At 44.6% G+C, this 24,277-nt stretch overlaps 1 protein-coding gene across 10 annotated transcripts in view; it reads right to left on the reverse strand.

The window, feature by feature from the left end:
* CIT (citron rho-interacting serine/threonine kinase) overlaps window positions 1-24,277 on the reverse strand; it is a 186,884-nt gene that overhangs the window by 13,429 nt on the left and 149,178 nt on the right. For 6 of the 10 annotated variants that reach the window (XM_047826634.1, XM_047826637.1, XM_047826633.1 and 3 more), the window contains 15 exons: window positions 21,066-21,170; window positions 12,775-12,915; window positions 12,227-12,334; window positions 10,382-10,544; window positions 9,940-10,104; window positions 7,381-7,518; window positions 6,649-6,829; window positions 5,904-5,995; window positions 5,255-5,359; window positions 4,843-5,012; window positions 4,086-4,130; window positions 3,542-3,622; window positions 3,276-3,411; window positions 1,507-1,646; window positions 15-107 (listed from right to left, as the gene is read on the reverse strand). In XM_047826634.1, coding sequence (XP_047682590.1) covers window positions 15-107; window positions 1,507-1,646; window positions 3,276-3,411; window positions 3,542-3,622; window positions 4,086-4,130; window positions 4,843-5,012; window positions 5,255-5,359; window positions 5,904-5,995; window positions 6,649-6,829; window positions 7,381-7,518; window positions 9,940-10,104; window positions 10,382-10,544; window positions 12,227-12,334; window positions 12,775-12,915; window positions 21,066-21,170 — 1,863 coding nt within the window. The remainder of the gene's footprint in view (window positions 1-14; window positions 108-1,506; window positions 1,647-3,275; window positions 3,412-3,541; window positions 3,623-4,085; window positions 4,131-4,842; window positions 5,013-5,254; window positions 5,360-5,903; window positions 5,996-6,648; window positions 6,830-7,380; window positions 7,519-9,939; window positions 10,105-10,381; window positions 10,545-12,226; window positions 12,335-12,774; window positions 12,916-21,065; window positions 21,171-24,277) is intronic. The other 4 variants (XM_047826640.1, XM_047826639.1, XM_047826638.1 and 1 more) reach the window with 3 other exon arrangements.

Genomic DNA, 24,277 nt, shown 5'->3' on the forward strand with positions numbered 1-24,277 from the left:
AGCCCAGGACTTACTTTCCGAATGCAGTACTTGCTGAGGTTTTCATTGTAGCGGAGAATGATGACTTTGCTGGGCATGGCTGCACAGATGCAGAGCCCGTTCTCAATCTGAAAAGCAATCAGGGAACAGAAAAAGAGTGTCAGTCGTGTGTATACTGGCTCCAGAGCAAAACTAGGAATATAACATCAATTTTTTTTAATGTTTACTCATTTTTTGAGAGACAAAGAGACAGTGTGAGCAGGGGAGGGGCAAAGACAGAGGGAGACAGAATCTGAAGCAGGCTCCAGGCTCTGAGCTGTCAGCACAAAACCCGATGTGGGGCTCGAACTCCCGAACCAGGAGATCATGACCTGAGCCGAAGTTGGACGCTTGACTGAGTGAACCTACCCAGGAACTCCCAAAAAACTTTTTTTAAATAAAAAGAAAAGAATTGATAAAACTGACAGAGCACACGGTGTTTTACCTTGCTCAGTCCCCGTCTGAAAATCCTGGGCCCATCTAGCAATGTCTTTTATCAGCCCCTTAAGATTCCTCTAAGAAACCTTTTCAAAGCAACACCTTTCTAGGCCAACCATTCTCCTACTTTATATTCTGCCCCCCCCCTTTTTTATTGCCACAATTAATCATAACCATCATATAAGTGACGAAGAAAAGAATTCCAGAGACCAAAAGTCCTCAAGAATAGTGACCAAGGTCAAGGCCCCTTCAGGAGGTTCCTGGAGTCAACCATAGCCCTCCCCCACTGGTCCTCCGTTCCTCAGCACAGAATTCTCTGAAGGCTCAGTCAGGGACACAGGATGTGTTGGGTAAATGCTGACTCAGTGGCTAAACAACAGATTCCCAGTGAGCCATTTTCTGAGAAGGGAAAGTCAGTGGTTGTCAACAGGATGACTCCAGTGGCCTCAGGCGGCCTGCAAATGCTTGATTCAGATTTCATTAAAGTTAGACATGTTCATGTGTAGGCACCCACAAACACTCTTAATTTTTTCAATAAAAAAAGTTTCCCTAAAGAAGCAGGCAAGAAAATAAATGTATTTATGCACCAAAATCAATATGCTATTAGCTACCAAACAATTAACCTGAGTTATTGTGAACTGACTTTATGTTCTATAAATGTCATAAATCAGAATTTGCTAATTTCTAGTAATAAAACATTTTTCATCCAGTCCAGGAGTGGGGATCCATGTTAGATTAAAAAAAAAAAAAAAAAAGACTCTGTCCTACACACACTGACACAGATATACACACACGTACACATTCTAAGCATGGATCTTCCTTTCAGTTTTGTTAAATTCTCATTTTTCTCTCTGACATTTCCTTTAGATTCAAAGCCTGTGCAAATTTCATGGCTACACAAATTCCTTCATGTGTCTAAAGGAAGCAACAGAAATTTAACCCAGTTAGAAGACATACAATTTTCAAGGTCAAATTGGTAAGCTGTCTCAAAAGGAGGGAAGAGCCAATCTCAAGAACATTCTGCCAGCTGAGGCCCTGAGGAGAGCCTACCTTGCCAGCAGCAAACAAGTGACAGCCCTTCACGGCTTCAAAAACGTTGGGTGAGATGTCGGGCTGGGCGGGAAGGTGAGCCTGCGCCAGGGACTGCTTCACTTTTTTCACGTCAACAAGGCACAGAGCTCGCTCTTCTCCTGAAGGGAAAAGAAGAGCTTCACGGTCAGTGTGAGGCAGGGAAGCAAAGGTGTGGGATGGCAGTTCTACTTCTCCTCACATCCACGCGGGGCCATGCAGGTCAACAGAGTTTCCTAGACACTCCTGTGTACACAGCTTAGGTCCAAGTTTCAGATCTAAAATGAAAACATCTGGCCTCTTGGTCAAGATTCTGGGATGAAAAAAAAAATTCTGCCGACATAATCAGAGAATGTGAACTATACTTTCAAACACAATCCCCATCAAAGTGAAGATGAGGATGGGTTAGGAACATGGAGGGGACATTTTATGAAATGACAGGCTCGGACCGTTCCGATAGGTCAGTGTCATGGGGGACCAGGGGAAGGCCAAGGATGCATTCCAGATTAAAGGAGACTAATGGGACACTACTAAATGTAGTGCACAATCTGGGACTGGATCACAAATCAGGGGGGAAAATACCAGAAAGGATGTTATTGGAGCCGCAGGTAAATTCTAACTATGAGCAGTGTGTCAGACAACTGCATTCCAACGAGGGATAAATTTCCTGAATCCAAAAACGGTGCCACGTGAAACTATTCTGTGTGATACTATGACAGTAGACCCATGCCACTACACGTTTGTCCAAACCCACCAAGAGTGAACCCTCACGGACACTCTGGACCCTGGCTGATGATGTGTCACTGCAAGTTCATTAGTTATGTCCAATGTCCCACTCTAGTCGGGGATGCTGATAGTGGGGGTGGAGGGATACTGGAACTTCCTGTCCTTTAAGCTCAATTTCACCGTGAACCTAAAACGCTTCTAAAGAATAAAGTCAAGTAGGAAGGGAGGAAGGGAAGGATGGAGAGAAAGGAAGGGAGGGAAGGAAAGGAAGGAAGGCAAGCAAGCAGAAAAACAAAAGAGGCAAAGAGAGTAAGTGTTGAGAGCCAGTTCCTGACCATATTATTTCAGCCACGCCTAAAACAAGACCTGACTGTGGATGTTTTTGAACATTGAGCCAACAAATTACTGTTTTCCATTAAAAAAAAAATAGTACTGCCAATAAAGAGAGAAAAAATTTTTTGCCATGGTTATGTGAGACAATGCCCATGTTCGTAGGTGATACGGTGAAGAATTTGGGGTCACAGCTGCAAGGGACTCTCAGACGGCTCAAAAGTTAGTGTGTGTGCGCGCACGCATGTACGTTTGTACAGGAAGAGAGAGAAAATATGGCAAAATGTTAACCAGTGAACAGATGAAGGGTTTCTGAGGGTCACACAGAAATAAGAGGCAACATGCTAACAGGCAGGCTCTCAGAAGGCCATGGCTCAAGGTGGCATTGACCTCGCCACGACGCCGGCATCAAAGCGTCTGATGTTACCAGGACTCTGAGGCTCCTACTCTTCCCCTGGCTGAATGGTGAAGTGTTCTTTGGGGGTGTCAGACTGTACCGCACTGGCCACCAGGGGAATGAATCTGGGCAGAGAGCGCCATCAGCTTGGGCACCAGCAGGGACACGGGGGAAAGAGCCGCTTCTGCTCCCATCTGCCTGCAGGAGGGCCTGCCTTTGTGTTTCGCAAGCGTGACACTGGCTTTCAGGTAGTTTCCCTCGACAGTGAAGAGAAAGCGCCATGTCCTTGGCCTACCACCTGCTATCATGAGTAGCTTCTCCAGGTCCTTGATGATATAAATTTGGAAGACTGCTCCGATTCCTGGGACATGGGTGAGGGAGTTTTTCAAGACATTCAGAGCGTAGAGCCCTTCCTCAGTGCCTACCAACACCACCTGCAAGGAGAGAAGGTCACAAGCACAACATAAGCATGATCACATCCCAGGGACAACCCCATCAAGGAAGAGCCCTTTCTTTCTTGACTGCAGGGGGCGGCTACTGCCAGTGTCCAGAAAACAGTGCTACCTGGTCGCTGAAGGGCAGTGTGCAGTTCATGTCTAGACGGTCATCACCTTCCAGTTTCAGCAGGGAGTTTCCAAGCAATTTCTTTTCGTATTGGAACAAATTTAAAAAAGAAGGAAAGAAAGGAAAAGAAAAAAACAAAGACATGGTAAGATGGAACTGTTCATGACCAAACCATCCAGAGAGATAAAGGCAAGAACAGAGAGAAGTTTGGTGCCAGGAAGGAAGGTTAGTCCTGAAAATGCCAGAAACACACATTTGGTCTTGGCTTGCCCCTATTTTGATCTGAACTCAGAAGGCAAAACATGAATGTTACTGCTTATCTCTGGGGTGGGTTGTTAATTAGCATCAAAGTAATGCCTCAGCTTGATGCAGAAATAAAATAGATGTAGAGAGATTTTCTGTGGTAGGAAATAAGCTGAGGCTAAAGAGATTCCACCTGCAAAGGGTTAATAAGCCACATGGAAGGCTCCTTCCCCTCCAGGCTGCAGCAAAAGTACAAAGCACAGTGTCAGCACCAAAGAAGCAAGCTTCTGAATCTCTTTACCTGAACCCACGCAGGCAGAAGCTCGTAGGAAATACAGTCACGGCCCTATTGTACACATATTAACATGGATTTCAATAACAGGCTCACACAGGTAACCACAAAATAAGTCATCAAATCACTGGTCCACCCGGTGCGCAAAGCTCCGATCAGGAGGCTCATGGTTAAGAAGTTCACCATTGTGAACTGTGAAGGTGCTTACTAGGAGCCCAGCATTTGGTCTTTGGTGGAGAAAACACCAATGAGCAAGGAGCCCTGTTTATATCCTGGAAGTTTCCAGGAGGAGTGATGCCAATCAAGGCACACCTACAGTTCCAACATCTTAAGGGTAAGTAGGATTCCAAACCTGCCTACAGAAGAGCAGTTCGTGTGGAAGGTACGAGAAGGTTACGAAAAGCCTTCCCGAAGTTGGCATGGCTGTTGGCAGACTTTTGTGCTGCTCCACAGCCAAGCGCTTGCAAATAAACTCATGAGAGTAAACGAGAAAGAGGATTTCCATATGAGTACATTTGCTGCCATGACCAAGATCAATCGCCACCCCAAGAGCTGACTGCCTCATTCTAAAAGGCTGCCGGGGGAGGGTGTGTGACACCAGACAGACCGCGTACAGCCTGTATCTCAGTGACACAAGAGTCCCAGTCATGACAGTCTCAGCCATCCCTCCCCCGGAAAGGCGGCAAGAGGGGCCCCACCACTCAGGTCAGTTCCCAAGTCAGCCCACTTTACAAAGACAGCCTCCAGCTCCTGCCTCCATACTCACAGCATCAGCTTCTGCTTTTTCCCTAGAAACTCTCCCACCTGCGACCACAGACTCTAAGGCGGTGACCCAGCGCTGTTTGTCGGGGAAGCTGGGAGCCAGCAAGTAGAGCGTTCTCCCAGGCCAGCAGGTGGTATGTGGGTGAGACTCCATCTTCAGTATGTAGGGGACATCTAGGGGATGGGACAGAGAGCAGGGGTCCGCTGTAGATTCCTCTCACTCTTGGGAGGGATGGCCCTGAGGTGTCAGACATCACCCAGGCATGCAAGTCCTAGACCCCACTAAAAAGGGGGAGCCAAGGAGGGCACCCCCTCCTCCCCCTGCTGATTCATCCAGCCCAGTGCCCGCCCCTACCCTCACCTCCCCACGCCACCCCACCCCACCCCCTGCCGTGGGTTCTCCAGCTTCCGCTCACCTGCTTTGGCTGTATTTGCAAGCTCAGAAGCACCAACGGCGCCATGAATAGATACATCCCCGTCGGGAAGGCACAGCTCAAATTCTTCCACCGGCCTCTGTCCAGCTTGGTGCAAAGAGGAAGGGCAGAGAGAAAACCAAAAGAACAGGAACAAGAACGAGGGGAGAAGAGAGGAAGAAAGAAACAGAGAGAGAGAGAGAGAGAGAGAGAGAGAGAGAGAGACAAGGCAAGAGAGACAGAGTATGCGTGGAAAGAGAGGCGCACGAGAACAAAGGAGGAGGGAAAAAGGTGTGCAGAGAAGGCGGAGAGGGAAGATAAAAACAAAATAAAGTGTGTCAGATGAGTAGCACAGTCAAATTTCTGCTGACGATGCGGATTTATGGGCTAGTTGACTGAGGCAGAAGTTCTCTGAAGGTGTATTAGCAGGTAGGATCTTCAGGGCAGCACCCTGCAGGTTCCTCAGAGGGGAGACCTATAGACGTGAGTATCGTACCAATAACCTTTAGCGAAGTCATTTGGTTTTTAATTTTCAAAAATGGAAAATCGTAGAAGGCTTGCAACGCAGTTAGAAAAACAAAGCCTTCACGCCAAGACTGGGAGACCTGGGTCAACCACGTGCAATGAAATTCCCCCTGAATTCTTAATTTACCTTCTCTGGCTTCGCTGTCATAAATGAGGACTTTAGATCCCTCCAGGACAATGTACTTCCTGTCCCAGCCTTGCTGTCCTCGTTTGTTATTCCTGGGGATATAGGGATGGATAAGAACATAGGTTTAGACTCAGGAGGGAAGGAGGGAGGAGGAATCCTAGCCACGACGCTTCCCTAGGAAACCTCAGGAATGGAAGTGCCCTGTGCCGTCCATGTATCAGGGGAGGCAGAGCTTCCTTCTCCCCTTGTGGGTTCTGTGGCTGGCCTAGGCATTCCACTGGTATCAGACAGACGAACAAGAGATAAGCATATGGTTTTTATTTTATGTGTGTGTACCTGGAAATCTCCATAAGAAAATAAAGACCCAAAAAGCAGATAGGCCTAGTGTTTGTATACTAGCTTGAACAAAGAGTAGTGGTTATGAAAAAGCAACTAAAATGTATGGGGAGGCTAAAGGAAGATAAGGTGTTACTTTAACAAGGCTTATCTGCAGAGTTTTGTCTACAAGCCTTGCCTCCCTGCTTCTGGTGAGAATTTCTTTCCTCCTGGAAAAGGGAGGGGTGCTCTTACACGGGAGATTTATCTCCTGCTTTCAGGAAGAGAAAGGGGAGGTCAGAGGGGCCTTCTTAGACCTGCTGTTTCTCAAGTGCCTTTGGCTCAAAATAATCCTGGTTCCAAAGTGGCATATTTTGGGGTGGCATCTTCACCGGCACAGGCCCCAGCCCAAGCCATCCTGTCACAATACCTGGGCACTTTCATCCACCCTTCCAGGTGCAGGCCGCTGCTGGGCTCCTTGGTCTGGAGACCTGGGGAGTTCATTTTGTCACGGCAGAAGGCCTCGGTGAAGTGTGTGGCATACTCGGCTGGCAGGCCACAGGTGGCTGGCAAGCACGTAGAGCACTTGGGATGACACATCACCTGACATTCTGGGGAAAAGCAGTGAACAACCTGAAAACACCTTGTCGAACCCTGGACCATTCTTCCTTCTGCCAGCCAAGCCCCAGCCAGGGCCCATCGGTCAGGCCCCATCACCCAGGTAAATCCCTAAGCTTTCGCAGGAGCCAGGTCCTCCCTACAGAGAGAGGAAACATGAGAGCCAAGTGCTCTCCACCCAGTTGTCCTGGCTTCTCCCCCGGCCGCCACAAACAGGCGTGTAGAGGACCCACCGGCAAGGTTCAGCTGGAGCCAGCACCCAGCCTAAAGTTGGGGAAAGGGCAGCCTGGCAAAACGGGAGGGCTGGAAATCAGCAAAGCGCAAGGCATTTTGCACACGGGGGGTGGACACGTGAGCTGGAAACATGTATAAGCACTCTCCTTCAACGGGAAAAGTAGCGTCCTCCCACTGGAATGAAAAGCTTCAAAATGAATGCGCTATATGGTAAAACATTTTTAAAGGAAAAAACCCACACCCATCAGATGGATTTGTTTAGGGGGAGACATGCAGGTGCCCACGGCACACGCACCACTGCTTCTCTTACCAAGACATTTGGATGCCTGGCGCCCAAAGTGCACAGTATCCAGACACACAGCGCACTTTGTGGCTCGCATGTTCAATCCTACGTTAAATCGGTGAGGAATATTGTGGTGCATGCGCTCCTTAAGACGCCGACTGAATTCTGAAGGAAAATGTTTAAAAATTCATTAGGTGCTGCAAATGATACCGTCAAGAAAGTAAAAAGACAACCCACAGAATGGGAAAAGATATTTAGAAATCATCTCTCTGACAAGGGGCTTGTAGCTAGAATATATAAAAAGCTCTTACAACTCAATAATAAACAAGACAACCCAATTTTAAAATGGGCAAAGGATCTGACTAGAAGATAAGTAAATGACCAATAAGCACATGAAAAGATGGTCAACATGATTGGTCATTAGAAAAACACAAATCAGGGGTGCCCGGGTGGTTCAGTCAGTTGAGCATCTGACTTTGGATCAGGTCATGATCTCACAGGGCATGAGTTCGAGCCCCATGTCAGCCTCTGTGCTGACAGCTCAGAGCCTGGAGCCTGCTTGGGATTCTGTGTCTCTGTCTCTGTCTCTGTCTCTCTCTCTCTGCCTTCCCCCGCCCCCTCCACTACCCCTGCTTGTGCTGTCTCTGTCTCTCTCAAAATAAATAAACTTAAAAAAAAAAAAAGAAAAAGAAAGAGGGGCGCCTGGGTGGCTCAGTCGGTTGAGCGACCGACTTCAGTTCAGGTCATGATCTCACGGTTTGTGAGTTCAAGCCACGCGTCGGGCTCTGTGCTGACAGCTGGGAGCCTGGAGCCTGCTTCAGATTCTGTGTCTCCCTCTCTCTCTGCCCCTCCCCCACTCATGCTCTGTCTCTGTCTCAGAAATAAACATTAAAACAATTTTTTTTTAAAAGAAAGAAAGAAAAACACAAATCAAAAGCACAAGGAGATACCACTTCACACCCCACTAGGAGGTCTAGAATCAGACACATGGAAAACAAGGTGAGGGTGTGGAGAAATCCGAATCCTCATACACTGCTGGTGGGAATGTCAGGTGGTGCAGCCGCTCTGGAAGACAGTTTTGGCAGATCCTTGAAAAGTTAAAATTAGGATTGCCCAGCAATGCCATTCCTAGGTATATACCCAAGAAAGCCGAAAACATACGGAGCCACAACATACAATGTTCACAGCAACGTTATTTAGGATAGCCTAAAGATGGAAACAACCCAAACGATTATCAATGGATTAATAAACAAGATGTGCTATCCATACAACAGAATATTACTCAACCAGAACAAAGTGAAGTACTAATTAACGCTACAAGACGGGTGAGTCTCCAAAGCATTATGCTCAGTGAAACAAGCCAGACACAAAAAATATGGTATGATTTCATTTATATGAAATGTCCAGAGCAGCAAATCTATTCAGCTTAGTGCTGCCAGAGGTCTGGCAGAGGGGAGAATGAGGAGTGACTGCTAACGGGTGCAGAGTTTTGTGGGGAGGGAAAGGTTAAGGCCAAAAAATGTCCCCAAATTAGAAAGTGATGGTTGTACACCCTTAATGCACTTAATAAAAAAACATCCAATCATACACTTCAAATGAGTGAATTGTATGGCATGTGAATTTATCTCCATAAAGCTGTTAAAAAACCATTACAGCAGGTTACAGAGTGTGAAACTATTTTTTTTTTATTTTTTTTAAATGTTTTTATTTATTTTTGAGACAGAGAGAGACAGAGCATGAATGGGGGAGGGGCAGAGAGAGGGAGACACAGAATCTGAAACAGGCTCCAGGCTCTGAGCTGTCAGCACAGAGCCTGACGCGGGGCTCGAACTCACAGACCGTGAGATCATGACCTGAGCTGAAGTCAGACGCTCAACTGACTGAGCCACTCAGGCACCCCAGTGTGAAACTATTTTAACACTCACAGATGCATCTCAAGTTCTATGAATCAACTTTTAAAATCTCCATTATCTGGTTATTAGGAGTTGGGTATTTTTTTTTTTTTTAATGTTTGTTTATTTTTGAGAGAGAAATGCAGAGTGCAAGCGGGGAAGGTCAGAGAGAAAGGGAGACACAGAATCTGAAGCAGACTTCAGGCTCCGAGCTGTCAGCACAGAGCCCGACACGGGGCTCAAACCCACAAACCGTGAGGTCATGACCTGAGCTGAAGTCAGACGCTTACCCGACTGAGCCACCCAGGCACCGCTAGCCATATGTATTATTAATATACACTCTAAGATAACATTTTAAGTGAAAGAAGAAAGGTGTTTTGCAGTGTATAGCTTAGTGTGCTATGATATTTTAATAGAAAAAAGGGCTAAGGAAAATATGCCTATTTCCTCATACTCTTTAAGTATAATTATATAAGATACATGAATAATATGATATGCTCTCACATGCATGAACTATTGCTGGAAGAATACAGTGGTGGTCCCTGGGTAAGGGAACTGACATCGGGGACAGGGGACTCACTTCTTACTCTTTATCCCTTAGTATTATTACTTGTCACTTTTACCGTATGTATGCATTTTCTTAGTGGATTAAAAATACTTTCAACCAAACTCCAAGGGCCCCTTGGGAACGTACCCTCTGGAGTCGATGACTCCTTTCTGCGGCTGGATGGCGGGGCGAGCAGGCTCATGGCACTGGGCTGGTGCTCGGGCGACCGCACGATGGCGGACATGGCGATCTGCTGCCTCGCGGTGGCTGGCGTAGATGGGTGCGGGTGGTCTGTGGCCTTCCGGTGGGCAGCTGGAAAGAGACCAGTCCGATGCCTTCTGGTTAGCTGGGTCACCAAGAAGCCCAAACCAAGCGGACTGCCCCTGGGCGGTCTTTCAAGCCCCCGAGACCAAAAGGACACGCATCGTGCCAAATGGGCAATACCAAGGACGCTGTGAATTTTTCACACTTGGGACATCTGGACTGAGAGCTTATGGGCCAGAAACACAGATGCTGAACTAGTACAACCCATCTGCTTGAGGTGGGTTCTCTGCCTTTTCCAGAGACTTGGCGTAGAGAGTGCCCCTACCTTCCTCCCGGGCAGACCGGAGCTCGATGCGGGTCTTCTGAAGGGCTTCCTCTAGCTCTGCACAGCGAGCTTTCTCCTTCTCCAGAGCCACCTTCAGCTCATTGTACTGCAGAGGAACCTGTGTGGGCAAAGCAGGGTCCTCTTTCCGTCGACTAAATAAACCCTAGCAATGGAAACAGAGATATCTCCTAACTCCTGGAAACTGGCACTTTAGCTGAAGGAACTCTGACTCAAGAGGAGCAGACCATGAAAGCCAGGAGCATACTCACTGTAAGCGGATTTAGTAAAAATGGCATGTGAAGGGGGAAAGGGGAGACTGAACCACAGCCCGTTCCAGCCGGCTGGAAAAAAATAGGGTTTTGGAAATTTTCAACAAGAGGGCTCAAGATGCTTGCACGGCCACCACCCCTTCCTTCGGCATTCCCAAGGAGGAGAGCCATTTCCTGAGTCTTTACCCTCAAAAAATGGAAGTGGAGGATGGAGTCAGGACGGATGGTTCGGAAATCATTCTTGCCTTGAATTTGTCTCATGACGCTTAGTTACGAGACACAGAGATGAGCATTTTTTAAAAAGGAGACGAAAAACTTGAATCCTAAAATGATGTCAAAACAAGGGGCTTACTCAAAAAAAAAAAAAAAAAAAGCAAATGAAAAAATGAAAACGTGTACTGGACATGGAAGGAAAAAGGAAAACACAGGGAATCATGTGGCTGAAAAAAAAATTAACCACCAAAAATAAATGGAAACACCCTGACTACATCACATGACACAATCAGAAAACAATCCGCTGCTAAAATACAAAAGATTAAATATCAGAAGCATAACAAGCACAGACAGTCACGCGGTATGCAAGAATGTCCCTCCCCGGCGGCCACCACTGGAGGAGGCTGTTCTCGTCCCTCACCATAAAGAGAGCGCTGGGGACACGGGCGCCAACTGCCCACTCCAGCCCCTTCTCGGGTGTTCCAGGTCACTGGGGGCTGCCACTGATCCCCCAGGGTGGGAATGCTTTGGGAAGGAAACGGCAGGGTCCTCAGAGACCTGTTCAGACTAAGAACACCCGGCCCAACCTCCTAAGAGGGCTCTGGTGGTTTAGGGAAGCAGGTCTTGGATGGATCCAAAATCTGCATAGGTGCATCTGTGTATAACCCTGTCCAGAGCTGGGTGGGTTTTTTTCCCCCTTTCCTTTTCTTTTTGGTCAAAGTTTTTCATTTGTTTGTCTATTATCCTTCTAAAGGGGTGGCGCAGCACCCTTGGAGTGGAGTGGTGTCACCTCACCTCCCTGGGTCCCAGTCTCCTGCTAGGACTCTGCTGGTCAAAAGGACTGGGCTAGATGATTTCCAGTCTCTTCTGGAGTTCCGTATATGTGCTCTGAGAATCCTACTACAGAACTGAGAACCACTCTCTCTTTCTCCTGAATCCCACACACATGACCTATCTCTCTATAGCCCTGTACCTGTGACCTGCTAATCCCTCTGGAGTCTTCTACAATGACCTCTCTGGAAACCTTTCTCTCTGCTATTACCACCCACCTCCCAATCCAGCTGCTTATTAAAAAAAAAAAAAAAAAGAGAGAGGGAGAAAAAAAAAAATCACTCCCTTAACAGAGACAGGCACTATAATTTTAAAGGCTATGAACACAAAGTAGTTTGTTACAGACTTGATAATGACATGCCTTCCTTAAGGACTATTCTGACGATCTCAAAACCTATTTTCAACCCAACATAAAACTAGAAAAATGTGCATTTTGTTTTCATGGATGTTTCTGTAATTATCTCTCACAACGGTATTTCATGAATCATAAGGACTGAGAAAACCTCCCAACTTTTCTAACACTCGGACCCACCTTTTTCTTTTTAGCGGGCTGGTCCATTTTGGCTTGCAGAAAATCAATGAGTTTGGTTTGTTGAGAAATAGTACCTTCCATTTTCACTTTTTCATGCGAATAGAGAACCTAAAATTCATAAAAACAAAAAAATAAGCTTGGCCCTAGAAAGAAGTATACTTGCAAATTTGGTACTTTAAACAAATAAAAAATAAAGTCATTAGGATAGTAGCAAATGAACATGCAACACAAACCACACTGCACCAATATTTACTCACTTAGTCCTATTCTTACAGCCCAAAACAAACAAACAAACAAAAGGAATGATACACGGACAGGTCAGTGAAAAAGTAAAATGAGCCAGGGGTTAATATTAGAATCTCGGGCATGATCATGATAGAAATTTTCCAACATCTCTGAATGTTTGGAAAGTTTCCCAATGAAATAGTGGGGGAAACACACAATAACATACAATATAAAGATAGCGACCGTTTCCCCAGATGGCTTTTGGCCATCACGCTTTGCCTCCGCAGACAATCTTTAAGCCAATTCCCTCCGCTGGTTCTCACCTGAATGTTTTCCAGCTGGTACTCCAGATCGCTCCTTTCCGTCTTCAGCAGATCAGCCCGGTCTAGGGCTTCCTGCAGCCCTTGAGTCAGACGGAAGATGTGATTCTTCTGCAGATCCATCTGCTGCTGTAATTTGGCTTGCTAGTGGGGAGGAAGGCCAAGACAGAGTCTCGGTACCACGGAGAATACAGCTTGGTCCCCCACTGTTAGCTTGTTGCCAAACTAATTGCAGGCATGGCACCAGATTTGGCTTTTGAAATCATCTCCTTCCAGAATTACCGATGGTCTTCTGTTCCAAATTGGTGCATGGCACCGATAAGAAGAATTTGCCCAGAAATCTCTGATGGCCAGCAAGTCACGGGATCCCCACCGTAACAAGAAGTCCAGGCTGGTGGTCTGCCTTCCCAGTCAGAGTTACAATTAAGGACATTTGGGTACGTACGATATGGCCCATCTGAGGTGCCCTCTGAGATGCTGCGAATTACTGCCATGACAGCTAAGCTCCAATTTGTCCTTGGGGTTTTTTGGGTTTTTTTTTTATTTTAAATTTTTTTTTTTTCAACGTTTATTTATTTTTGGGACAGAGAGAGACAGAGCATGAACGGGGGAGGGGCAGAGAGAGAGGGAGACACAGAATCGGAAACAGGTTCCAGGCTCTGAGCCATCAGCCCAGAGCCTGACGCGGGGCTCGAACTCACGGACTGCGAGATCGTGACCTGGCTGAAGTCGGACGCTTAACCGACTGCGCCACCCAGGCGCCCCGGGTTTTTTTTTTTTAAAAAAGATCTGTTTATTTTTGAGAGAGAGCACCCAAGTGAGGAAGGGACAGAGAGAGAGGGGGACAGAAGATCCAAAGTGGGCTCTGTGCTGACAGCAGCAAGCCACACGCGGGGCTCAAACTCATGAGTCACAAGATCATGACCTGAGCCGAAGTTGGGCGCTCCACCAACCGAGTCACCCAGGTGCCCCCTTAGGCTTAAGATCTCAGTTGCTACTGTGAGAAATCACTTTGTTTAGGCAGCGTGGATGCACAAAGGGGAATCATATCAGCTCTAACTTGAGGAGCACCTCGTTAGGGTGAGAGACCCCAGCAAGTACACAAACAGCCACAATCACAGGAGATACTTCTGCAGTGTGGGGAGGAAGGAAGAGGAAGATCCCAGACTCAGCACAAGAGTCTATAAGACCCAAGGGGGAAAAAAATCAATTTAGTGTTTTGGAAATAGTTTTGTGCTGAAAATCTCTCTCCAATTTTTACAATGGAAGTCAACCAGAAAATAAGGCAGGCTCTAAAGATACTGGTTTTATGGCTCTCTTTCCTAAAACTCTTCTGTTTATAAAAAAGCAGGAAAGAGCAGGTATCCTGATGACACACTGCCTGATGTCATCTGACCCCTGGGTGACAATCCAACCGCCCTGTGGTTGGCCCGAACACCCCCATGCCTGGTGGCCTAGACTCTCTGCAGACTCAAGCAGAGAGCTCCTAAAGAGCAGTAAACATCACCACGGGCATTTTCTAACAGGCGACGGCAAATCTCTGCGCTCTCAGCCCCAGAAGGCCAAGGGCCACAGACAAACTCAGAACTGGCTGACCCTCTCCCTCTCATTTTACTTCCCTCCACCTGTGTTTTGGTTCTCTCTCCATCTCTCCTCCTCGCCGGCCCTTCCTCTTGAGGGGAAGTGGATCCCTTGGGGCATCATGGCATGGTGGAACGAACCTGGGCTTTGGAATGCTAGGGACCCTACCACAAATGCTGACTTAAACACGCATCAGTCACAGGACCAGGGGAAGCTCATATTGCCTCTAGAAGCTCTGGCATCTTCATCTGAAAGTGGGTATAACACCTCCCCTGACTGGGTGACATACTCAGTGCCACCATGCCCGGCGTACCCCAGATGTTCAAGGAATTCTCGTAATCTCTCTCCCTCCTTTGTCCTCTTTCCTTCCCTCCATCCAGTTTGGGCTTCCCCCTCACTTCCCCATCTGCCTTCCCCGTGCCAGCCTCCTCCACCAGCCTCCCCCATCAGTCCTTCATAAAGCAAGAGATACTGTCAGCAGCCAGAGATCACCTGGCCTGTGTGCCAACTTAGAATTTATGAATCAAACCAGAACCCCTAAAATGCAGGGGGGATGGGACGCGGGGGGACAGCTAAGATTACCTCTTAAAGGGAACTATGAGTCCCTTACAGTGCAAGTGATTTCCACAAATTACCCTCTTTAGTTTCTTCCCACTATTTTAGGACAACATTAATTACTACGCAGGAAGCAGAGAAACAGGAGCTGGGGACAAAAATTGGTTTGGTGACAGCCAGGCCCAAAATATTTCTCTAGAATAAACACATCAACTGTCCGTGAGCTTTCCAAGAAACAGACTGCTTATTTACTATAATAAAAAACAAGAGTGACAGGTTGCTCAGTGGAATGTTTTTCAAAGCCATTTACTTGCTTCCCAGAGAGAGGAAAATGGGGGCTATTCATGGGTCAGTGCTGGACTGAATGCAGGGCGTTGGACCTGTCCAACAATTCCACGAGGTGACAGGAGACTGGGAGGGTGCATGAGGGAGCTGGATCACAGAACCAGAGCACCAAACAACCGCGGTGGTTGAAAGGATGGATCAAAACCAATGAGAAAAAGTTCAAAAGGACAGTATTCTTTGAAAACACTGACTGATAAACGCCAGAAAACAAAGATGTTTACTCAAAAAATGCAAGCTTACAGAAGGGTTGGTGGCGATGTCACAGGTCAGTGGGTGTCAGTGGTATGATAAAGCTATCCAAAGAGTCCAGGGTAACTGGCAGAGGCTTACAGAGCCCAGAATGGAGCTGGAGATATCCCACTGGACCCCATGTTGCTCATACCCTGTGGACTTTTAGAAACTCTCTTTGGAAAGATAAATCTACCAGAAAAGAACATCTCAAACTTGGAGGGACTTGAAATGTTTCAATTAGGTAAGAGAAGGTGGTCTGGCGTGGGGGAGCTACTCAGATATCTAACTGTCTGTCACAGAGATAATAAACGTAGCTCTCTCCTAGAACTATCGCAAGGACTGTATGAGCCAAAGCATGAAAAGGGCACTTGGCGTATAGCAATTGCTACTTAAACATTAGTTTTTTGGAGGCATCTGGGTGGCTCAGTCAGTTAAGTGTCCAACTCTTGATTTCAGCTCAGGTCATGATCTCACAGTTCAGGAGTTCAAGCCCTGTGTTGGGCTCTGGGCAGACAGCACAGAGTCAGCTTGGGATTCTCTCCCTCTCTCTCTGCCCCTCCTCTGCTTGTACTCTCTCTCTCTCTCCCTCAAAAATATGTAAACATTTAAACATTATTTTTTTTTTTTTTTTTTTTTTTAATTTTTTTTTCAACGTTTATTTATTTTTGGGACAGAGAGAGACAGAGCATGAACGGGGGAGGGGCAGAGAGAGAAGGAGACACAGAATCGGAAACAGGCTCCAGGCTCTGAGCCATCAGCCCAGAGCCTGACGCGGGGCTCGAACTCACGGACCGCGAGATCGTGACCTGGCTGAAGTCGGACGCTTAACCGACTGCGCCACCCAGGCGCCCCTAAACATTATTTTTTTATTAATCAAGTAATTTGATTATTATTTGGTATTACTCTCCTATTTTAGGTGGAAATGCCAGACTCAAATGTTTCAATGAAACAGAACCAGTGGTTGGAAGTTATAGGCTTTAGTTCAAAATAAGACAGAACTTTCTAAGAATTAAAGTTGTTGAAAAAATGGGTCAGGATGTCCAAAGGCACGTGCACTCAGGCAGAGGTTCAAACAGGCCCACCAGTGAGGAATGTTGGGGAAGGGATTCTCTGCCTTGGACAGGAGGTTAATTTGACCAGGATTAGCAAATGGACTTTCACCTCTGGCATTACCTCTGACAGCCTGATAGTAGCTATTGAATGTCATGTCAAAAGAAGTTTCTGAAGCCATTTTGGGTCCAGGAGGATATCTGGGAGAAAGATCCATTAGCAAAGTCTGCCAGGGCCAGGGGTGAAGGGAACAATGGAACAAGGGCTGGAAATTTGGGTTCTGTGACATTTAAAAAAAAAAAAAAAACAACTTCTTTCCAACCCTGAGACTGTGATTCTGGCCCCACTTACAAGTCTCTATACCTAATGAAGAGGATATGGTTAACTTAAGAAGACGACAAACAAGCAAAGACAAAAAAGAGAGAGACAAACCATGAAACAGACTATTTAAGTATGGAAGACAAACTGATGGTAACTAGAGGGGAGGTAAGTGAGGGGATGGGAGAAATAGGGGATGGGGATTAAAGAATACACATATCACAATTTAAAAAAAGACATGCTAGGAGCGCCTGGGTGGCTCAGTCGGTTGAGCGTACAACTTCAGTTCAGGTAATGATCTCACAGCTCATGAGTTCAAGCCCCGCATTGGGCTCTGTGCTGACAGCTCAGAGCCTGGAGCCTGCTTCAGATTCTGTCTTCCTCTCTCTCTGCCCCTCCCCTGCTCATGCTTTGTCTCTGTCTCAAAAATAAATAAAAACGTCAAATAAAAATTAAAAAAAAGACATGTTTTAACATATCTTGAAATCAAGACATGACATCTAGACACATAGATAGCTTTTTGACAAAGGTGTCAAGAAAATGTAGTGAGGAAAAGAGAGTCTTCTCAACAGATGGTACTGGAGTAACAGAATAGCTCTATGGAAAAAAGTGAACCTCTGCTCTCCTGCCATACGTAAAAATTAACTCGAAAGACATCCTAGACCTACAAATAAAAGCTAAAACTAGAAAACTTCTAGGAGAAAACAGAAAATACTATCTTTGACTTTAGGATAAGCATAATTTTCTTTTTTTATAGATATAATTTATTGTCAAAGTGGTTTCCATACAACACCCAGTGCTCATCCCAACAGGTGCCCTCCTCAATGCCCATCACCCACCTCCCATCCCCCCCACCCCCCATCAACCCTCAGTTTGTTCTCAGTATCCAAGAGCCTCTTATGGTTTGCCTCTCTCCCTCTCTGTAACTTTTTCTTTTCCCCTTCCCCTCCCCCATGGTCTTCTGTTAAGTTTCTCAAGATCCACATATGAGCTAAAACATACGGTATCTTTCTCTGACTGACTTATTTCACTTAACACAATACCCTCCAGTTCCATCCACGTTGCTGCAAATGGCCAGATTTCATTCTTTCTCATTGCCAAGTAGTATTCCATTGTATATATAAACCACATCTCCTTTATCCATTCATCAGTTGATGGACATTTAGGCTCTTTCCATAATTTGGCTATTGTTTAAAGTGCTGCTATAAACATTGGGGGTACATGTGCCCCTATGCATCAGCACTCCTGTATCCCTTGGGTAAATTCCTAGCAGAAGCATAATTTTCTTAAATAGGACACAGAAAACATAATCCATTTTAAAAACTGATAAATTTAACTTCCCCAAAATTAAGAGCATTTGCTCTTTGAAAGATACTGTTTGAAAAGACAAGGCAAGCTATAGAGTGGGTGAAAAGATTCACCATCCATACATCTGGCAAAGGGTTATTATCAAGAATTCCTTAAAAATTTTCCTTGGGGGGGTGGGGGAGTATCTGGGCAGTTTAGTTGGTTGATCCAGAGCTTCTGACTCTTGATTTCAGCTCAGGTTGTGATCCAGCGGCATGGGATAGAGCCCAGTGCTAGGCTCTGCACTAAATGTGGAGCCTGCTTAAGATTCTCTCTGTCTCTCTCTCTCTGCCCTTCTCCCCTGCAGGCATATGTGTTCACTCTCTCTCCCATTAAAAAAAACAAAAAACAACTTTACTTGGAAGTAACTACCCAAAAGATTTGAATTTACACTTCCCAAAAGAAGATATATGAATGACAAATATATGGAAAGATGTTTATCATCACTCATTAAAGAAACGTAAATTAAAACCACAATGTGATACTGTAATATATGCACTAGAAAGGCAAAACAATACTAAGTGTTATGGGGTCAGAACCGCCACACGAAGACTTGGACACAATTTTTCATAGATTTATGTATAATAACTAAAAAAATGGCAAGTATTCAAAGGTTCATTAACAGGTGAATGGATAAATGATGGTATACCCATACAATGAATTACAGCTTAGCAATAAAAAGCAATGAACGGCTAATACATTCGTCAACATCAATAAATCACATAAGCATGTTCAACTAAACTAAAGAATCCAGATACAAGAGTATACAGAGTATAACTCCACTTCTATGAGATTCTAGGAAAAAAACAAAAACAAAACAAAAACAAAAAAACTATCTATAGTGACAAAAAGCAAGTCACCGGGTACCTGGGGCCAGACCCGGAAAGTATGGACTAGAAGGGGGATGAGGAACTTTTTTAGATGATGAAAATGTTTTATATTTTCATTGCAGTGAGGATTAACCAGGCATTTACATTAAAACAATTATATATATAATTATATGTATGTATATATAGAGAGAGCAAACTTAGGTTAAGCCCTTGGTCACATGCTTACAAAGTGCACACCACGACCAGGGATCCTAGCCACATTCTGGACAATAAATATCATTCTTTGTTTCATAATGGTTTCAAGTGTCAGTAAAATCTGCCTCAAACTCAGTGTCAGCCAGATGTCTGTGCTCAGAAATCTATCTGTGAGGTACAGACTGGGAAGCTGGAAATGTTCTCATGTCGTTTACAAGTGAGAAAGAGGGGACTGAATCAGGATCCCGGCATGCTATTCCAAGCCTTGTCACTGACTCACCATGTAACCTTGGACCAAAGTATTGAGCTGTCAGAGCCAGCTCTCCTTCCTCGGAAGGAAAATAGGACAGGCGAGATCATTGATTATTTCTGTTCTGTTTCCAACATGTGCCTAAAGCAGGGACATTGCCTATTCATTCCAGATAAAAGACCATCATTCTCTACTTGACCACCAGGTAGATTTTTAAATTTGTATTATAGTGTTCTTAATGCTGCCTTTGGTGAGCCTTCCACTCAGGATATATTGAGATATAACTAATTTTATTTTAAAAACCTTTATTGCGGTACAATACACATAAAATTTACCATTTTGGGGCGCCTGGGTGGCACAGTCGGTTAAGCGTCCGACTTCAGCCAGGTCACGATCTCACGGTCCGTGAGTTCGAGCCCCGCGTCAGGCTCTGGGCTGATGGCTCAGAGCCTGGAGCCTGTTTCCGATTCTGTGTCTCCCTCTCTCTCTGCCCCTCCCCCATTCATGCTCTGTCTCTCTCTGTCCCAAAAATAAATAAACGTTGAAAAAAAAAAATTAAAAAAAAAATTTACCATTTTAACCATTTGTAACTGTATAGTTCAGTGGCACTAAGGACATTCACGTTGTTATGCAACCCTTGCCAGCATCCGCCTCCAGACCTCTCCCAAACTCCCACCCATGTTTTTTAAAGTATCATTCTGTAAGGTATTTTATTCTCACCTGCAAAATTTTCAGCACATTTTCCCAAGTTGATAGTTTAGCAATATTATTTCTCTCAGCACAGTCCCTTGAGAGGTCTATAATAAAACCTCAACTAATGAGAACAGGTAATCTGGTTAACTGAACTATCTGGCTCACTATGGGTTAAACAAAACCATCTTGGAATCTCATTTCTCATTAAATATCTTTACAAAGCATGTATGTCCTGGTTGGTCAATTCTAATGAACAAAACAGAGTCGTCAGTGATCCAACATATAGGGCTTTGGTTGGGATCAGGACATCATCAGCAACTTAAATAGACATTTTCAGAATTCTGTTAAAAGGTCCAGGAAATAATGTAAGGGATGGGTTCAGAAGATCAATTTGAGCTTTTCATTCTATGTCTCAAAGGCAGGACATAATTTTTTTTTTTTTAATGGAGTTAAATGAATGTTCAAAAGTCTTCATGAAATTTGGCACTCAACACAATCTGGTCAAGTCTCTGCCCTGTGCATGAAGCTAATTTGCATGGATGTTCTACCAGCCTGAAAACTTAATATACTTTAGATATTAACTCTAAAAGAACAATTTAACTCAATATTCAGTCACCGTATATTTAATAAGCTTCCATTGGGCACATACTCTTCTGTGCTCTATGTTCTATTAAGCACTATGTGGGAGGACACAAGTGACAAAGACCATCTAGCCTTTGTGACACATTCTTTGAGCCTGTTAAATACCTTCAAAAAGGTATTAAGTGACCACCTTACTTGTCCTTGAAAATTCCAACTTCAAAGATTGAACATCTAATATGGATCTGACCATCTAAACACAACAAATTTTCATCTTCAAAAGTCCACCTGGCTCCATTTCCCAGGTGTTTCACACTCACCTCTTCCAGAAGCCTCTGTTTGAGCTCCCGTTCAGTCTCCAGCTTCTGCTGTAAACTTCGGGCGTTCATTTCAAGCATGGCATGTTTCTTCTCCAGATCATTGAGCTGGGCATTTGGAAAAATTGGCCATGAGATCATATTTTAGAAATGCTAGATGCTAATGACTTTTGAAAATTTCCATAAAGCTTCACATGTAAAGAATCAAGTTCTGAAGATCAGAATATAAATGTTGTTTTCTAAAAGTATAGTATCACAAAAGTCCATGTTGCAGATAAGCCTTGTACAGGGATGGGATTATTGCTAAGGGATGCATAAATAACTATGACAAGTTCGAAGACAAGGATGATCACCTTGGCTGAATTTAATTAAACTATCAAATGCTGAATACTTACTATTGCACAGCATCATATCAGGCTCTTGTGATGAAAGAATGGACAAAGTCTCTCAAGAATCCTACAAAAAGTCACAAAGTGGGAGACTGACCATAACTAGACCTAGACACAATGACTGCTTTGTCACATGATATTTTCAGTAAGAGAGGTATGCAGAAGAATTATTCTTCCTGAATTACAGTCATCAAGAAAAGACTGTATTGGGGTGCCTGGGTGGCTCAGTCGGTTGAGCATCCGACTTCGGCTCAGGTCATGATCTCGCAGTTCGTGAATTCGAGCCGTGCGTCAGGCTCTGTGCTGACAGCTCAGAGCCTGGAGTCTGCTTCAGATTCTGTGTCTCCCTCTCTCTCTACCCCTTCCCTGCTCATGCTCTGTCTCTCTCTGTGTCTCAAAAATGAATAAACATTAAAAAAATTAAAAAAAAAAAAGAAAAGAAAAGATTGTATTGGGGCATCTGGGTGGCTCAGTAGGTTAGGCATACAACTTTGGCTCAGGTCATGATCTCACGGTTCATGAGTTCGAGCCCTGCATCAGGCTCTGTGCTGACAGCTCGGAGCCTTGAGCCTGCTTCAGATTCTGTGTCTCCCTCTCTCTCTCTGCCCCTCCCGCACTCACAGTCTCTGTCTCTCTCTCTCTCAAAAAGAAATAACATTAAAAAAATTTTTTTTTAATAATAAAAGAAAAGATCATATCAATGCCTGGGGTCATAAAGGATGGGTAAACTTTGCTACAGAGTCCTCTAGGAACAGTTAAATAGAAAAAAATATTCAAGTTAAACACAAAAAGGTTCATTTACCGCTAAATACTACATTTTGTTTCCTCACGGGTTAAAAAAAAAAAAGTAAGCCAGTATCGAGGAACTCCAGAGTGTTCCTGAGGGGCAAGCTCTAGCCTTGAATCCAATCATTTTATTTCTATGAAATTTTATTTCTATAAGAAAATAATCATGGATATCCACAAAGTTTATGTTCATTATAGTGTTATGTATAATGGCAAAAGGCTGAAAGAAGCTCAAAGTTCCCACACAAGTGGAATGATTTAAAAAGGTATCTTTGTCGAAAAATCTATACACAATGGGGCGCCTGGGTGGCTCAGTCGGTTGAGCGTCCGACTTCGCTCAGGTCACGATCTCATGGTACGTGAGTTCGAGCCCCGCATCAGGCTCTGTGCTGACAGCTCAGAGCCTGGAGCCTGCTTCAGATTCTGTGTCCCCCTCTCTCTCTGGCCCTCCCCCCATTCATGCTCTGTCTCTGTCTCAAAAATAAATAAATGTTTAAAAATATTAAAAAAAAAATCTATACACTGAAAACTATAGAAAGCTTATGAAAGAAATTGAAGAAGGCACAAAAAAATGAAAAAAGATTCCATGCTCCTGGACAGGAAGAACAAATATTGTTAAAATGTTGATACTACCCAAAGCAATCTACATATTCAATGCAACCCCTATCAAAATAACACCAGCATTCTTCACAGAGCTAGAACAAACAATCCTAAAACCTGTGTGGAACCAGAAAAGACCCCGAATAACCAGAGCAATCTTGAAGAAAACCAAAGCAGGAGGCATCACAATCCCAGACTTCAAGCTACACTACAAAGCTGTAATCATCAAGACAGTATGGTACTGGCACAAGAACAGACACTCAGATCAATGGAACAGAATAGAGCACCCAGAAATGGACCCACAAACATATGGCCAACTACTCTTTGACAAAGCAGGAAAGAATAGCCAATGGAATAAAGGCAGTCTCTTCAGCAGGTGGTGCTGGGAAAACTGGACAGCGACATGCAGAAGAATGAACCTGGACCATTTCTCACACCAGACACAAAAATAAACTCAAAATGGATGAAAGAGCTAAACATAAGACAGGAAGCCATCAAAATCCTAGAGGAGAAAGCAGGCAAAACCTCTTTGACCTTGGCCGCAGCAACTTCTTACTCAACACGTCTCCAGAGGTAAGGGAAACAAAAGCAAAAATGAACTCTTTGTACCTCATCAAAATAAAAAAACTTCTGCACAGTGAAGGAAACAATCAGCAAAACTAAAAGGCGACTGACAGAATGGGAGAAGATATTTGCAAACGACATATCAGATAAAGGGTTAGTATCCAAAATCTATAAAGAACTTATCAAACTCCACACCCAAAAAACAAAGTCCAGTGAAGAAATGGGCAAAAGACATCAATAGACACTTCTCCAAAGAAGACATCCAGATGGCCAACTGACACATGAAAAACTGCCCATCAATCATCAGGGAAATACAAATCAAAACAACAATGAGATAGCACCTCACACCTGTCAGAGTGGCTAACATTAACAACTCAGGCAACGACAGATGTTGATGAGGATGCGGAGAAAGAGGATCTCTTTTGCATTGTTGGTGGGAATGCAAGCTGGTGCAGCCACTCTGGAAAACAGTATGGAGGTTCCTCAAAAATTAAAAATAGAACTACCCTACATCCCAGCAATTGCACTACTAGGTATTTATCCAATGGATACAGGTGTGCTGTTTCAAAGGGACACATGCACCCCCATGTTTATAGCAGCACTATCAACAGTTGCCAAAGTATGGAAGGAGCCCAAATGTCCATCGATGGATGAATGGATAAAGAAGATGTGGTATATATATATATATATATACACACATACACACACACAGACACACACACACACACAATGGAGTATTACTCGACAATAAAAAAGAATGAAATCTTTCCATTTGCAACTATGTGGGTGGAACTAGAGGATATTATGCTAAGCAAAATCAGTCAGAGAAAGACATCCTCACTCATATGAGGATTTTAAGATACAAAACAGATGAAT

The sequence above is a fragment of the Prionailurus viverrinus genome, chromosome D3 (assembly GCF_022837055.1).
Source record: "Prionailurus viverrinus isolate Anna chromosome D3, UM_Priviv_1.0, whole genome shotgun sequence".
Classification (NCBI taxonomy): Eukaryota; Metazoa; Chordata; class Mammalia; order Carnivora; family Felidae; genus Prionailurus; species Prionailurus viverrinus.